General features: G+C 40.6%; 1 protein-coding gene across 1 annotated transcript in view; it reads right to left on the bottom strand.

The window, feature by feature from the left end:
- Positions 1–17,581, bottom strand: part of kif5aa (kinesin family member 5A, a) — a 51,681-nt gene that overhangs the window by 22,209 nt on the left and 11,891 nt on the right. The window contains exons 8-14 of the mRNA XM_028451942.1: positions 13,390–13,514; positions 13,165–13,269; positions 12,323–12,471; positions 6,730–6,878; positions 6,483–6,661; positions 797–865; positions 491–697 (exon numbers count right to left, since the gene is read on the bottom strand). Of these exons, the coding sequence (XP_028307743.1) occupies positions 491–697; positions 797–865; positions 6,483–6,661; positions 6,730–6,878; positions 12,323–12,471; positions 13,165–13,269; positions 13,390–13,514 (983 nt within the window). The remainder of the gene's footprint in view (positions 1–490; positions 698–796; positions 866–6,482; positions 6,662–6,729; positions 6,879–12,322; positions 12,472–13,164; positions 13,270–13,389; positions 13,515–17,581) is intronic.

Below are 17,581 nucleotides of genomic sequence, written 5' to 3' on the forward strand. Positions count from 1 at the left end.
GTGACCACTTATCTACTGTATGAATATTCCTATCACCATTGTAATTAGAGCCACCCACACCATTAGGATTATTAGCCAAGTATTATTTTAGTCACTGATAATACCACACATGGAACAAGCTGTGGAACACTTTGTAAATTGCCTTCTTGCTATCAGAACCAGTCTTTGCTCCATCACCAGTCTGAACTACTGGGAAATACTGATTGTGGGTTCGACTCTCACTGGTGATCTCATCATTTATTTGTCTGATAAACTGGCATCCTATCATAATTAACTCTGTCTTGGACCCTAAGTCAGCTGGGATATAATACATCCCTGCAATTGCATAACCTTAATAAGTTTTTCACAGTATATTGGTTTGTACAAAGCACTTTAAATTGTCCTTTACTGAAATATGTTATACAAACAAAGTTTTAACATGCCAACAATCTCGTATTATTGGAAACTGTGGTGTTTGTCTCAATCTAAAATTCCTCCAACTCAAACGTACCATCTTCTGAGCCAGCTGGTTAGCCAGTAGCTGGTTCTGCAGACCCTTCTCCTCCACCTCCTGGCTCTTGTGGTCATAGTTAATGGCCAACTCCTCCAAAGCCTGCAGTACCTCCTTCACCTCAGCCTTGGCACAGTCGCTCTCCACCTGAAGCCTGCTGAGTTCTGCCTGGACCTTGTCTCCGTCACCTCTGGAAGAGGCCAGGAGCTGAAGAGCAACAGAGAGAGAGGAGACATTGATAAGATGAAACCGGTTTGGAGGCAGTGAGAAGAAACAGTTTGTGTCACTGAGTTTTTCTCCTCTCACCTCATCCTGGTCCAGCATCTGCTGCTTCAATTTCTCCACCAGCTGGCACTGCAAATTAATCTCATCATCCTAGACAAAACATGCATATTTACAATTACTCTCTACAACAGTGCAGCGCTCACACTTATTCAATTATCTGTGATGATTGACCATTAATAAAATTTAATTCATAGGGATAGATCTACTAAGACCTCAAATAAACATGCAGAGAGACAGCTGAGTGGGCAAAAAGCGCAAAATTTGATTTGAAGCCGTTGAATCGGAGATGAGCAGCAGATCACTCTGCTATTAGCAGATAACTGCATAAAAACTTGTTTCTTTTAGTGGATAAATTGAATTTAGTGACTTATGTAGGCTACAAAAGTATAAATGAAGGTGTTGTGATATGAATGGAGTTAGAAAAACAATTTTATTGTCTATATCCATTTGTGTCTGTAAGGATTTTAATGGCTGCTCAAATCTGTCCCAAAACCAACACCTTGGCAAAGGCCTAAAACTGTCCTATTGTTGATACTGATCATGAGTTGCTGTAGCAACAAAAAAGCATTCTTCAGCATTGGAAGATGGGCTGCAGGAGGTGTGGTGCTGTGTCACACACACTCAGACGGGAAACTCGCTGTGCAAATTACACAGCTGCTCAATGCTGTTTCTGAGCCGATACTCACCGTCAATACACTAGCAAGAGCAGTTGTTGTTGGTCTAAACCCCAGAATGTCATCTGAGGGAGAGCAGAGCACACGGCTGCAGGTGCACAGTGCAGCTAAAGAGAAACGAAAGCTCTGGTACCCGCTATGACTAAAAAGAAGCAGCGCCACACAGGCTATTAAACTTTTAATTATACGTACCTCACACACAATTTACACTGCCTTTTTGTTTGATATCAATTATCTTTCATCAATTATTTTTTTACCACACTTCGTTGCCTTTCATTTCCCCTCCATCAGGCATAAGCCAACGCACCCATCTAATAATAATAATAATAATAATGCACTGGATTTTATATAGCACTTTTCATAGACACTCAAAGGTGTGGTGGTAAGCTACTATTGTAGCCACAGCTGCCCCTGGGGTAGATTGAGTGATGTGGACGTCCCATAGTGTTACATAAACATCTGCATTACCAAAAGACAAAAAATGTATAGCATTAATTTCCAGGCCATAGATATCACATAATAAAGGCTAGATGTCTTACAGCGGAGTCTGTAACGTCATCACCGTCGGCTATCTTAACTCGGGCAGCTCTCTGATGGAGTCTGCGGTAACTTTGGGAAGGTGAGTGATCTGCAAAAACCAAAATACTCTTATCTCGCTGAAATCTGGACGGATTTACAAACGTTATTAATGCGGCTACAATTGTGGATGTTTGAACATTGTAAAATAGCAGCTTTTCTCTTCAAAAAATGACATAATCATGCAGCATAGTTTTGTAAGACTGAGACCACCAGATTTAACTTGTTAAACAAGTTTGTTAAAAAAATCTTACAATATTATTCCTACAGATATTTACTGAATGAAGATGCCAGACTTTTGCACAGCTATGGATGCTCTAATCACCGTTGTGTTGAAACCAAAGCCCGTGGGGTCACCTGTAACATAACATATTACAATACTATGACTATATTTAGGTTAATAAGTATGATCAGCATTAGACAAGTGAAGGTTGCAGTGATTTTGGTGAAACTGTGTATCAGTGATGGATTTAGATATTTTTGTATTATTCGTTTTTGTTGTTGCTGCAGTGTTGATATTTGTAGACGCTCCCTGTTTCTCCAAATACAGCTGCTTTTGATAAAAATGATCTTGTAGCATGTTGTCCACCTCACACCAATGGTAAAGAAGCGTAATTTGTGTGTTGATGATGTTTCCTTAAAGAGTTATTGATGCTGGAAGTCCAAATATTGTCTGAATATCGTCGTGAATATCCTGCCAACTTTACCAAACTCCGGTCTGTGGATCTTCCCTGTGTGGTGAGCTTAAAACATCAAGCTCTCGTCCACAAGAACAAGACTTAATTATAGAACAGAAAAATGCTGCTTTTCTGGTTTTTGATTTTTCTGTATTTTTGTTTTGGTTTTAAGTCAGTAAAACCAAATAACCACACCATTTATTTGTTATTTTGATTTGGTTTAAAAACAGAATAACCAAAGAACAAAGGGTACATGGATTGTGATATTTAAGGGAAACTATGGACAAGAGCTTCATGCTTTAAGCTCACCAAAGAGCAACGCATTAATCACATTACTAATAAACTAGTGAATTGATACATTATTAATACACAAATAAATCAAAACAAAAAAAACGGATGTCACAAAAAGCACACATGATGTGTGATGTGTAAAGGAACCAGAGGTGGTGTAATGAATCTACTAGTACTCCTTGTTTCTTGTGATCAATTTTTGTGTGTGTTGACTTGTGGTATTCCATCCATCTTCATACCCGCTTATTCCCATTTATCAAGGTCGCAGGGGTCTGCCGGTGCCAATCTCCGGCTGACTTGTGGTATTATAACATGTAAAATGAATATTTTTACTGCCCTCAAAAAAGCTGTGTAATTCTTTTTGCAAAAGTGTCAAATTGCGGAAATTCTAACATCTATTGTTCCTCACACCAGCCTCAGAGTCGATAATCAGTAACCTGTTTATTTGTACTATATGGGCCATAACACCGCAAAACAAAACGTAAGTGCGAGCAGTTTTTTACGAGCTGAAACATGAGCAACAAAAAAATGGCGAAAATGTAATTTGGACCAATAACCTAAATCCAACAGGAAGTCTGCAATTTTTAACTATTTGTATTTTTATTACTGGATTAGAGTGAGGTTTGTTTGGTCTGTACAATAGTATGTATCAGTTTATACTGATTCTTCTTAACTTATTCAGTGCCAGCCATTTTCAGAATTTCTACCCCCCTCAGTGCCAGCCGTCTTTGAGCATTTTGACTGATTTTTAAAGACCCCCAGAATATTTTGTACTATGACAATCTGAATTCTGATAGCCAGATCTGAAAGATTAAAGTCTTTAATTTCATCACAAAAATTAATTTTGTTTCTAACTTGTTTCGTTCTTCTGTAATCCGCAGTTGAATAGAGGCAAGTGTCACACAAATCGCCAGTTTGTGACAAAAAGCCGAGAAAAACGGCTTTTTCTGAAAAATCCTATTAGTGACTTGGAAGCAATTTTTTTTTTTTGCTTTAGGGACACCGCAACATTGATTTCCATCTATAAAACTACAAAAACAACACTGAAACCGGGCTTTTGATGGCAACAATATTATTATTTTGCTTTCTATGTCAGAGTGAAATAGTTTGCTTATTGTATTTTGGCATTCCTCCAAGTCTCTCCCCCTGTCATTCTCCACATGCGCAACTTCCTCCTTCTCCCGGACATGTCGCGAGAAGGAGGACTCTCAATTGTCCACTTAGTTCCACACATGCTCTGGTCGAGTATGCGCTGCTGTTAGCTGCTGGGAACTTCAGCATCAACTCTTGTAGCACCATTTTCTCTCCCGTAAACTCCTTTCCTCTTCCTCTGAGCTCTGCCCATCACAGGTGATCTCTCATCCAAAGGTGCGCTGCAACCACCTCCATGTCACCTATTATTTTGCTATCTGGCTCACAGTTGAATGTTTTGCTTACTGTATTATGTATCTCCTCACCCCGTCAATCACATAGATGTAACTTCCTCTTCCTCCCGACATGCAAAGATGACCCGTTTGGCCGGTTAGTTGACGGTTTTATCTCACGATCGCAGCATAATCAATAATCCACTCAGATCCACACATGTTCTGCGTTGGTATGTGGTTAGCTGCTGGATACTTTACAATATCACTCCGTAGCACCATAATCTCCCTTGTTCCTGCTTCTTCCTCCTTAGCTAATGGTAGCATCAGTGGCTAATCTCTCATCTAAAGGTGAGCTGCTGCCACCTTCAGGCCACAGTTCGTCACTTGACTTAAACAAATGAATAATAAATGTCATTCCCTGTCCTTAGGCCCTCCTTCGGCAAGGAAAAACTCAAAAAACCCAGTGGGAAAATGAATTACACACAAACATGTCATGTACATCCAAGGTGCGCATTAGGTTATAAACACGTGGTAAAAATATAAGCATTTAAAATGCCATGTTCGCTGAGAAATGCGCATGTTTTGCTGTTTGCTTTGAGCACAACCGCTGGCATTACCCGCCAATAACTTCCGGGAACTATTTGAGTCTATTCCGAACTTCCGTTGGCGCAACTCTCTCTCTAAACGGCTCGGTGTGTGTGCGGCATGTACATCCAAGTTGTGCATTATGTTATAAACACGTGGTGAAAATATCAGTGTTTATAATGCTGTGTTTGCAGAGAAATGTGCATGTTTACACAGACTTGGCAGGCATGTGTTCACAGTACAGAGCCAGAGAATATCCGGACACCTCTCTCCCCTCTTATGTCCGGTCTAACCAACGTTCAAATAATATTAAAATAAACGTTTTGCAACATAATCACCAAATAAGTCCAAAATAATAGATGCACACACTCGGGCTGTTCAAAAAGTTTTAGCTCGATTAGATACTGCGTCAGGGAGATACTGTATGCGCTCCACTCACACACACACACACGCACAGAAACATTCCTTGTATTTATAGATAGATAGATACCTAATACACATTTTGATATATGATATGTATGTTTGGGGCGCACAGTGGAATGGAGGTTAGCAAGAAAGTAAGAAGATCCTGGGTTCAAGTCCTGGGATTGACATTTTGGTCCTTTCTGTGTGGAGTTTGATTCTCCTTTGTGCTTGCGTGGGTTTTCTCCGGGTACTCCGGCTTCCTCCCACAGTCTAAAAACATGACTGTAAGATTCATTGGATTGTCTGAATTCCGAGTGAATGTCAGTGCTTGTCTGTGTGTGTGTTGCCCTGTCCAGGGTGTACCCCACCTAACGCTGAATAAGAGCTAGAGGTAGGCACCAGCAGACCCCCACAATACTGAAAAAAGGAGCAAGCGTGTCAAAAAATGGATGGATGGATGGATGGATATGTATGGTAAATTTTTTCTAGTATAAGTGAAAAATGACAATAAAACCAACAATTCCGAGTCTCAACCTGCAATCAAATTCAGCTTTTTTCCGTTGTGACGTCATAGGAGGGACTGTTTCTGAGACGCAATAATTTAACATTCAGAGCTCGGATTGGGCTGTGCCTGTATCTGTGGATAGGTCTGGTCCTCCTAAGTCCGAAAATGTAGGGCAGAGTCTAAATTGGCCCTGCTGGAGAACCTGGAAGTCACGCTCAGAGTCCAACCTAATGGGAGAAACAAAGTCGAGGTAGCGGACCTTCCTTGCTTCAACACGGTTTCTATACTTGTGCCTGTATGCACACAGAAGCTGTGGATAGAGGCGTGAATACAAAAGTTCCTCCTGTGTCTGCATCTTAATCAGGTGCCCGAGCCACCTCATCTGGCTCTTCTCAATGCGGAGGAGCAACGGCTCTACTCCAAGCTCCTCCCGGATGACTGAGCTTTTTACTCTATCTCTAAGGGAGAACCCAGCCACTCATGACGACTTTTTGTACCCGCGATCATTTAGTTTATGAAGTTCACTATTTAAGTTTTGGAAATATAACAAAAACAACAAAGAAAATAGTTGAACAGTTTTTGTGCTGAGATTTTAGGGTTGAAACAGAGGGGGCTGTTTTCCTTTTCTACCTTGTCGTCCAGGTGTTTGTACAGCTTGCGTATCTCCTCCTCGTACTTCTTCCTTTCCTCCTCAGAGATACGGACCACAATAGAGGATGTGTCATTATCCAGCACAAGACGCTCATCCACATTCTCGATGCGGTTCACCACATCCGATGTAATACGCTCGGTTTCAGGAACGTCCTCACCTTCACAGAGGAGAGATGTTGCAGTTGTGTTTCTGAGGTAAATGGAATTCAGATATGTTGACTCTCACCGTTTCTCCAGCGATTGAGCTCAGCCTCCAACTTCTGAATGTTCTCCTTCAAGGTCTTGTTCTTCTCCTTCTCCTTCTCGTACTTCCTCTTCCATTGCTCAGCCGTCAGCTCCAGGTTAATGGAGGCAGTGTTCCTGATAGTCTTGGCACTGAGACAAAGGAAAGGATAGAGAAATATAAATTAATTAAAACCTTCCTATAATTTAGACAAAGTGAGTTACTTTTTTACTTAAATGTTTCTTTTTATCGGACAGTGTATTTTGTCCGGTAAGGATGTCTTCTTACCTTGCTGTTGCTAACAGTAATGGCTGCAAATGCAGCTTTCCTCGGAGCTGTCAAAGCTGTCACTTGCTTCCTTGTGTAAGCATTAAAAAGAGCTGATCTGGCCGAGACAATTTCAAAACAAAAGTTCCCGACCCGGCACTGTCAGTCCTCTGTTCTCGCGCAGCCGGCCAAAAATGATGTCCCAGGTGTATCAACCATAATAGACCATTGCAGAAGACATGGGAACCTCATCTTTGTTAATGATGTTGCTCACACGACTCTTTTTTTTTTTTTGGCTTATTTAATCCAACTTTTGTATTCCTTGTGAGTAATTGTTTTGGGTATGATAGCAAAGTTTAAACCTGTTGATAAGATTGCCTTATCTGTGTCTGTGAGTGTGCGTTTTAACAAGTTAAATATACTGTATATTTGTCATTTGTGCTGTGTGCTTGTTTTTTCAATTTTTTCTTTTTTATGAGAAATGTGTTATTATCTCCTCCAGGTTATGGTCCAATGTCTATTGTAATCTGAATGTGTCTATTTGCTCCTTTATTTCCATGTTGATGATGACTACTTTTATTTGCTGTTATCCTTTGTTCTATGATAAGGCCCTTCTTTGCTTTTTTTTAATAATGTTTTCCGTGTTCCGCTTGAGATAAAGCTCTTGATGTTTAGACCAATGCCAAATTATTGCTTCGTCTTTGCATCTGAGGTTGAGCCTCAAGTGGTTTTTCTGGCGTGCCAGCTTCTTTTTTTAACTTTCCAGATAACGGAGGAGATGACGCTGTCATATCCGAATCGTCCTCGTAATTACTTTTCTCTGACTTTCAGCACTCGAAAAAAAGAACATCATAAAGAACGCGAGGAGACAGAAAGAAAGTTCACCAGGACACAAAAACAGACAGCAGAACAAGAAAACAAAAATATCTGCCATAACAGACCACTACAGAAGACATAACCACATAATGGACTGGGACAAGGGGAATGTTCTCTCATCTAAGAGGTACAAATTTAAAAGGTGGATTAAGGAGGCCACAGAAAAAAGAGGCGTGGGAGCAACATCATTAACAGAGATGTGGGGTCATACATGCTCCCACACACCTGGGACACCATTCTTGGCTGGCGAAGCAAGGATGGAGAACTGACATACCTTGGTCGAGGACATTTATTTTGAAATTCTCCCGGCTCAATCAGCTGTTTTTAACGTGTTAAAGCTGCAGTATGTAGAATAATTTTTTAATCAAGACTAGTTAAAAATCTAGGGACTTTATCTTGTGTTATTGGAGAGTTGTGGAGACTCTGACATGAAAACACGTATCAGTCTCTAATTACTGTCCTCGATTAGCAGTGGCTGCTGCCATGAGCCCCTACCCAACCCCAGGCTCAAAGGTGGCCACAACAATCCCAGCTGCAGGTCAGAGTGAATCTGTTATCACTTTCCTTCTGACACCAGTACGTGATCACGAACGTCCGCTTTGAGTCTGTGCGAACCTACGTGAAGTCCATTCTGCTTGAGTATGTTTCGGCCTTTAGACTGTTGCTTCTCCACGTCTGTCTTCCTTTTTGGCTTACTTTGCCATGTAACCATTGTGCCTAACGCCACAATAGGGACAGTACCTGCTGGCACGTCCGCCATTGCACTTTTACTACTGTGGGACGTGAATGCACATCAACATTAGTCAAGCAGCCAATAGTAATGCCCAAAACAGCTAATGGAGCACTTTGTAAAAAAAATATCTCATTGACTAAAAAAGTGCGTCATGCTCCTTGTTTTCTAAAGCCTAAATACAAAGCCAAGAGAACGAGCAGTGTCCTCTCAGAACACATTGAATTACAATATGCTGAAAGATTATTTAGATTTTTTTTTTTTTTTTTTAATAAAGATTAAAAAAAACTTACATACTGCAGCTTTAACACGTCACACGAGGAAACAAGTGACAGCATTGACAGCTCTGAGGAAGGTTGCAGTGACAGCCAAGACTGTTAGCAACAGTAAAGTAAAAAGATACCATCACACCAAGCCCCGACACGTTCCAAACTCCAGGAATCTATATTCGTAACAGAGTGCCTCACATTTGAAGTTAATGTACGAAAAATGGAACGGGTCAGTGGCAACTTGCCAGGCTCTGTGACGCTCAGTCACGAATGTTGCTGAATGGGCATATACTGTACATGTACTGCATTTGGCACCACACACATCAAAATGCATTACTTCAATCACTTCTTGGACAGTTCACATCAATCCACAGTGCTCCATCAGGTCATCGGGCTGCTGTTATGGGACCCCTGGCGCCATCGGCCCCTCCCACCATCACCAACACTCACTCACACACCACATTCATAGTACGCAATGTGGGTGAAGTGCCAAAGGACGCAATGATAAATACCACTAGAGCGACGGCCGCTGTGGCACCGGGAATTCTTAGTGGTCTACCATTCAAGTACTAACTGCCTGCTTAGCTTCTAAGATCAGACAGATCAGAAAATGACATTTCCACCTTGGAGATAAAATAAATATATAACAATAAATGTTGTCTCCTTCTGGACATTTGAATATTTTAAAAGCTATTTTGCCAGAGCAGTGTTTCCCAACCAAGGGTCAGTGTACTCCTTGGGGTACTTAAACACCTTGTAGGCTAGGGTACTTGGAAATATTTATGAATCCCAGACAGTGCTCAACAAATACATTCACCAATTTACTTTATTAATGCACATGAAATTAGTTCTTTCTATAGTTTTACTAGTCAATACTAGTTGTATCAGCCTAAATATGATTAATATTAACTGTAAATGTCAGAAAATGCTAGAAGGCTATTCAGCTTTGTTTACCATATTTTGTTGACAGTTTTGACAAAAATTCTCAACTAATGAGTCGAATTTCCACCTCTGCAATCTACAGACCCATTAAAAACCATTGATGATATAGTAGTAAATGCTTTATAATATTGATAACCGGATCAGGTATTTAAATCTTTGGAAAATTTTTACAACAAAATGACGAGTGCAACACGGTAAAACAAATATGGTGACATGTATGAGTTACTATGTTGTTCCAGCTACAAAAGAGACTTCAGAGGAGCCTGACATCATGTTAAGGCACCCATATTTTTGGTACACTATTACAAACCAAGGATTTTTGTCAAAAATTGTCGAGGCCGACAGATATTGCCTAAAAAGCAGAAGCGACATCCATCAGATTTCCGTACAAAAAGGGGGAAAGATGCATGACTTGTGGGTATAGCAACACCTCAAAGGCATCAGGAAGTCTACAACATTCCAGACTGCCTGGTAGATATGGATTCTTGCAGTAAAACTGAGGAGAGTTTGCTGGTCTGAACGCTTCCCAACGAATTGTTTTGAGGAGCCTGACACTTCTGATTTTGCTTTAAAAATGATGTTGAAGGCTGGGATCAGCAACAGAAAGAGGTGAGCACTCAAATCTTCTCAAACACTCCTTTTTGCACACTGCTTTGTGAGATGTATTCTTACCGTGATGTCTTGCATATGCCAAAAACTCTGCTAAAGTAAATTCCCAACACATTTATGGTGTTTACAAACTAAAAGTTGTGGCAAAACAATGATGAATGTTCATTTTAAGGATTACACAGAAAGATCCGAACACGGCCAACATTTAATGTCTCTCAGAGAGATGCAATATCACGGGGGAACACCGGACAGAAACTAGAACTAGAGTCTTACACTATGGGGCGGATTCACTGATATCTTAATTAAAGCGTGGTTGCTTCCCTAAATCCTTTGGTGACACAGTTTCCTCACCTGCTGCAAGGAATTCACTAAGAATGCAGCAATGATTAGCGTACGTGCAGAAGTGGCGACCGCCCTATTTAAATGAGCGTTTTGTACGTGTTATGTTGAACATGGAGGTGAAGGAGAGCCGAGTGAGCGGAAGCTAGATAGATAGATAGATAAATGAATTATTAATCTCGCAGTGGGGAAATGTGCGTGGATGTGAGTGACGGAGTGGGTGCATGCACGTGGCTAATGCGTGCGTGTGTGTGAGGTGAGCAGCGGAGGAGAGACGTGTGTGCGTGCCTATGGGTAGTGTCCGACACGGCCACCAGGACAGGTAGAGACCTTATTTTCATAGCGCAGCCAGATAACAAAGTGCAGCTCTACAACAACAAAACAGCCTGTTCTTCCTACACGGTACCATCTTTAACAAGCTTGAGGTGCACCCGAGTGATCCAAGGAGGAGAAACAGCCTCCAGCCATGGAGAGTGCGGATCTCCGCTGTGTCCCCCAGCCATGGTGGGGAGATGCAACAGGAAAGGTTTTAAATGGCTCTTAAAATTGTGAATTAATTCATCCCAAACATATTAACTCGAGGTCTGAAAATGCCATCCCTTGGTCATCTTTCCTCTCCACTGCCCCATCTCCTCCCAAATATCACTGCTGCCATCACTGCGAAAAAAGCCTTGACAGTTACCACCTGGTTATGGGCCATTCTAAATTATAAACAGAGGCAGCAATGAAGTCCAGCTTTTATGAATTGCATTGCTTCCCCTGCATTCATTTATTTGCATTTCCCCCTTCCATTTTTTTGCTGCCCTTGTGAGCTCCGCCTACTATACATATTCATTAGAGGGAAACACGCTAAATGGAGTGAGGGCACATTGCGACATGCAGCAGCTGATTCCCTGGGGTTGGTACGGCTTATTAGTGCGTGGAGTGACGTTTTAATACCCCTAAACCTTTAGTGAATCCGCCCCCATGTCTTTACCTGATTAAAAATGATCGTCTCCAGCAGCTTTACCTTAAACTTAATGGGAGTAAATTGACCTACCGATCAACGTTTTGTGTCATCTTTGTCTCTGCTGTTACTGTGCGGATCACTTGGCTGTGTGCCAGCTGGAATGTAGCAAGTGGCCCCAATAAACAAACTGTTCATCTGATCTTCAGAAAACTTTTCTTCCCTTTCAGATCTAAAATGCATAACATTTGCACTACGATGCTTTGCGCATACGCAATTGTCTCCGCTTCATCTAAAAAAAGAACAAAAAATAACCACCTTTCTTGTCTTATAACTACAAACATACCTAATATTCCTAATATTTACATTTTACATTCAGAACCACAACTGGACAATAACATGTTTGGTTTAAGCAGCACTATTTTAAGTCACTCACTTTATTCGGTGCTTGTCATTTGTTTAAAAATTTGTCATAATTTTTTAAATGAGTTAGCAAATAAACAGTTATTAAAATTTCAATGAACAGTATGCCCTGAATTTAAAGGGCTGATAACATGGTACTGCACAGCCACACTAACAAGGGATTTTCATTAGGATTAAATCCACAGCTGAACTCACCGCTGCCCAAACATCAGAGTGGACTTGGTCTCGGTATCGTTATAGCTTGAGGGAGAGCAGCAGATGAACATGGTGGTGCGACAGTTCCCACCGAGGGAGTCCTGCAGGATGCGGGTCATTTTGCTGTCACGGTAGGGCACATGAGATTTCTGCAGCGAACACATGGAGGAGAAAAAAAGGTGGGATTAAGAAGGATGAACAGATGATGGTGCATCCAGCTAGTATGATGAGTAGATTGTAGAGATGTTTTGCAATCACAGACTTGTGACATTCACAGACTGTGAATGACCCATTCAGAAGTACAGCGAAAAAAAAAGGTTTTGATCATGTTGACATGCTCTGGGGTCAGCTAGTTAATCGCTTCAGCAACTGTTTGTTTCAGCAACTGTCGACTGGGATCTTGAAGGCAGAAACAAAATGTGTATCCATCATCCAGATGTCAGTCTATCCCTCACCCCTCCTCCTTGCTTTTCCTCTAAGACACTCTCACACAGACCGTTTGGCTATCTTCATGACTGCAAAGTGGCCAATTGTTGCACCTTTCAGTATGTGTAGCAGTGTCGACACGCCCCCATGATTTAATTTTTGTTATCGGTTAACGGTTAGCCAGGAGCAATCCCTAGTAGATTGCAAAATATTTTGCATTTGAGGACAAATTAACAACTAAAACAGCCTCAATGGTTATAAAATACAGTTTTATTTCAACCTGTAAACAATTTATAAAGAATATTTTATTACTTCAACCGTGGGGTGCAACATCAGTAATATAGTGAATTAATCCAAGCTCTTGTTTTAGAGGGACTGAGTGGGGACAAATGGGATAGTTGGGTGAAACAGCTCACCGTGCCTTCAGCCAAAGCAGAGATGACATTCCCAAGTGCAGAGAGAGACTTATTGATGTTTTTGGCCTCATCCAGGACGGCACCTGCAGCTCCAGTCTTACTGACCTGGAAGTAACATAGAGAGACATTTTATTCAGACAAAAAGAGTATCGCAAGAATAAAGTGAACTATAAAAAACAAATGATTTCCAGGTGATTAAACTCAAACATTGTTAGGGACTTCTACCTTTTCGCTGCCTGCCAGATCCACCAGGTAGAGCTTTCCACTTAGCTTCTGCTCAGTCTCCACGTGCTCCTGCTTGATGTTGATCAGGAAGATGCTGTGGCTGCGAGAGCTGTGCTCATTCATGTCTGTGACAAAGCAGACGACGCGGCATCAGTCAGTGAAGAAAACAAAAGAAACAAGACGGAAAAACGTGTTCCTTCACTTGTTAAGAACAAGGCACAGTTGTTGACATGTGGAACGAAGCAACTCCGTCAGTAACTGGGCAGCGGCACATGCTCACACACACCCTGCATCGCGCAGGCTGCACACAACCATACACGTCACACACATTTCTTCACTCCCCTTCTATATTTCTCATCACATCATTCATTTAGGGGTGAACACTTGACTAGTCTATGCTTCACCTGAGCAAACATTCACACATCCTCACACACGTAAACCCTTACCACTGACGTGACGCCTCTGAGCATTTGACAGGTAAGATGGGGCGGGGTTAATTCAGTGCTTACGTCGCACATTGAAGATCGTGTGATTATGGGTTATTTTGATAAATTATTAATTTACGTTTCTGGGGGGTGTTTAGGATTGGCTTTGAAAAATGCATTTGTTTTTTTATTGGAAAATTCAGTTATCCTTTGAAGAGGATGTAAGTATTCAAGCAATTTCACCCTGAGATTAATTCTGGTTCTGATTTTGTTTGCATTTATTTGGGTCCAAAGTCCCAGAATGGGACAAAGGAACTGCAATGTTTACAGAAACATTTGTTACAGATCACTGTGCTTGTCCTTGAATGCATCATGCCTGTGTGTGTGCATGCGTGTGAAGCAGAAAGACGCATCAGGAAACACATGTGTATCAGCGTGGATGAGCAACCTATATGCGTGTGTATGGATAAGAAATGTAAAGTAAAGCCCATTCATGACTGCATTGAAACATTTCCCATAATGCCTTGTGTTCTTGACTGGCGCCATTTTCCTCGCCATCACATTCAAAATGCTATCTCTCGGCAATTTTTTGATGGATTTGCATCAAATTCATTGAGATTGATTTTTAACTGGTTATACTGATTTGTCCTTTCATACTGGGTTTTTAACAAATATTACTGTGTAAACTGGCCTTCTAACTGGTTTTACTGGTTATACTGTTTTTTTTCCTGTTCGACTGCAATATCATTGCTATTGCTAGGCTAATGGTAGGTTACTGCCATAGACATGAAAACGTAGACTCCTCATTGAGTGCTGTATCATACGTCAATGTCGCTGCCATATATTGTTTGTATATATATGTTCGTAAATGCCCCCTGTATGTAAATATTTTCAGCAATCATTCAATCATTCATTCATTTTCAGACCCACTTATTCCTGTTCAGGGTCGCGGGGGTCTGCCGGTGCCAACCTCCGGCTCTCATTGGGCACTGGGCGGGGGTACACCCTGGACAGGGCGCCAGTCCATCGCACGGCAACACAGACCACTTACCACTTACTCTCATTCACTCCTATGGGCAATTTAGAGACTCCAATGAACCTTACAGTCATGTTTTTGGATTGGGGGAGGAAGCCGGAGAACCCGGAGTTCCAGCAATCAATGAATAGTAAAATAATTCATCAAAATCAGTTAAATGTAAACACACGTTACTAAAAATTTAGGTAACAAAAATGATATTTAGTGTGTGTTAAACGTACAGGTTTACATTTTAAAGCTGTAGGAGATTTCAGAGGCACACATATTAACAACATATAAAAAAAAACATGTAAACTAATCTACCGGCTGCAATTTGTTCAATAAAATTATAATTTACATCGGGTTTGCTTCGAGCTCGGGCCTACAATTTAACGTCGGGTTTGGGTCGGATCGGGCTTTATGCCCGCGGGCCCGGGTTGGGTCTGGCTGGATTTTTTGGGCCCGATCTAAACTCTAATACTAAAGCTACATTTATGCTATTGCTAGGTCAATGTTGATGCTGCGTTAATGCTATTGCTAGGCTAATGCTAAGGCTACATTAATGTTATTGATAGGCAAATGTTAATGCTAGGCTAATGCTACACTAATTCTATTACTAAGTTATTTATATTGGTAGGATAATGCTAATGCTAAAACATTTTAAATGCAATATCTCAGCTATTTTTTGACTAATTTGCACCAAATTTCCACAAATTGACCACCTAAACTCAAAAATTTGGGATACCGACCCCGGCCACTTCTTCAGACCCTGCGACGTGCTTGCGGCTCTAATTGATCATTGTTTTTGGTTTAATTCTACCACACCCATGGGAGGGGTTTACCTGTTAACAGCAGTGTGGGAAGCTGCATGTGGTCAGAGTTTCTCTGGAGTTGCATGTGGGAGCAACAGGCCTTGGACAAGGCAATTTCTCAAACCTGTCAGCTGAAAGCAGAGCTGAAATCAGGTTGTGTTTTTTTTTTTTCTCTCATGCTGTAAATATATTTTTTCCAATGTGAATATTGAGCACCTGCAATGTTTTTGGAAAAATAAAGAAAAACTTGACTGGATCGTTGTGGTTGTTCTTTTGAACTGAAGTAGAACTCCGTCACAACAAGTAAGACTATCAATGGACAACAGCCACATTTTTCTAAACAGTAGAGATCCTTAATAACTAACTTATTGTCAGACACAATCTAGCTCTATTATCATTATTATTATTATTATTATTATTATTATTATTATTATTATTATTATAGTCATTTTGTGTAATGTTTTAGACCATTAGACACAAGTGAAGATTGGCTTTACTCTGTAGAGTCAATGGTAGCTCCTAGCCATTCATACAACATGTGTTCGACCACATTCAAGCAAGCTTCAGTATTTATCAATTCTGATGCGAGCGTACGCTACGATTAGATCTCAAGTCAGGTCTGATCTCGTGTACGCAAATCTTAGTGTGTGGATTTGTGGTGCAGTACAGTCAAATGTGACCAAAAATAAAGTAATAAACAAACCTCAGCTGTCATTTAATAATAAGCAGACATACTTTCAGAACTGATAAAAACGGATTATTAAAATATAATTAAACAAAATAAATTGAATTTTCAAAAAGCCCACTTTATTACTGATACCACTTTTTTGTTTTTCTTTCCATGGAATATCATATAATAGCACTGGTCAACGCTATTTACGTCCGAGCAGGAGCGTGTGCGGCGCACACACACGAGAGTGCAGCACTGCTTCTGCTCTGTATTGGACCGGAGGTATAGTATAATATAGGGTATAGTATAATATAGGGTATACTTTAAAATGTAAAGTATACCCTAAATTCTGTCAGTAATATTCAATCAGTAATGTGATGAAGTATAGATGAAATTGGCTCAAGGCATAATAAACACAGTCAAGCGACGACATTTAGTGTTTTTTAAGGCTTTGCTTTAAGGGTTTCCTTAATTTATTTTAAGGGTACATATATTAATTTTTCACTTTTTAAAACAGTTTCTTGTGGTCTAAATGACAAATCTGTGCTGGTGTTTGGTTAAAACATAACATGAATTAAGCAAGAGGGGAGGTTTAAGGCCTTGTATTATCGAGGTATTTGAAAGCGCTCTATTTTGGGGGGGTGTCCCTGGATTTGCATAGACCTCCCCTTTCCCCACCCCTGTCTTCCGTGGGGTGGCACACACTAAAGGTGCGTTCACATCAAACGCGACTGAAGTGGCTAGATTACATTCAATATCAATGTAAATGACACAACTTCAAGAGGACCTAGTCCCACAAAGTTTATAAATTTGAACATTTTTAGCGACAACTCCCCCATCCTTCACTGTGTGTAGGATGGGGGAGAAATAAAGTGCGACCTTTGGCAAAATTTCAATTGAACCTTAAAAACAAAACAACATTTAAACATTGGGAGTACAAGGATGGGAATATTATGACAGCAGAACCTGGAACAAGACTGCAAAATGTTGCAACTATTTTTATTTTATTTTTATTTTTAATCTAGTTTTAGTTCTCTTCTTAGGTCGTGTACCAATTTTGAGTATGTGGAGTTCCTGGGAGTCCTGCACAACTATAATGAATTGCTCAGAATTCTACATGTGTTATAGATTTGCAGCAGTAAAATGTCCCATTTCCATATTTTTTAGTTTATATGGGTTAATATACCAGTAATGTGTTCATATGCATGTTTGTTTGTGTGTGTGTGTGTGTGTGTGTGTGTGTGTGTGCGGAGCCCTGTGACAGGGGGAA

The sequence above is a fragment of the Gouania willdenowi genome, chromosome 7, assembly GCF_900634775.1.
Source record: "Gouania willdenowi chromosome 7, fGouWil2.1, whole genome shotgun sequence".
In the NCBI taxonomy this organism is placed as follows: domain Eukaryota; kingdom Metazoa; phylum Chordata; class Actinopteri; order Blenniiformes; family Gobiesocidae; genus Gouania; species Gouania willdenowi.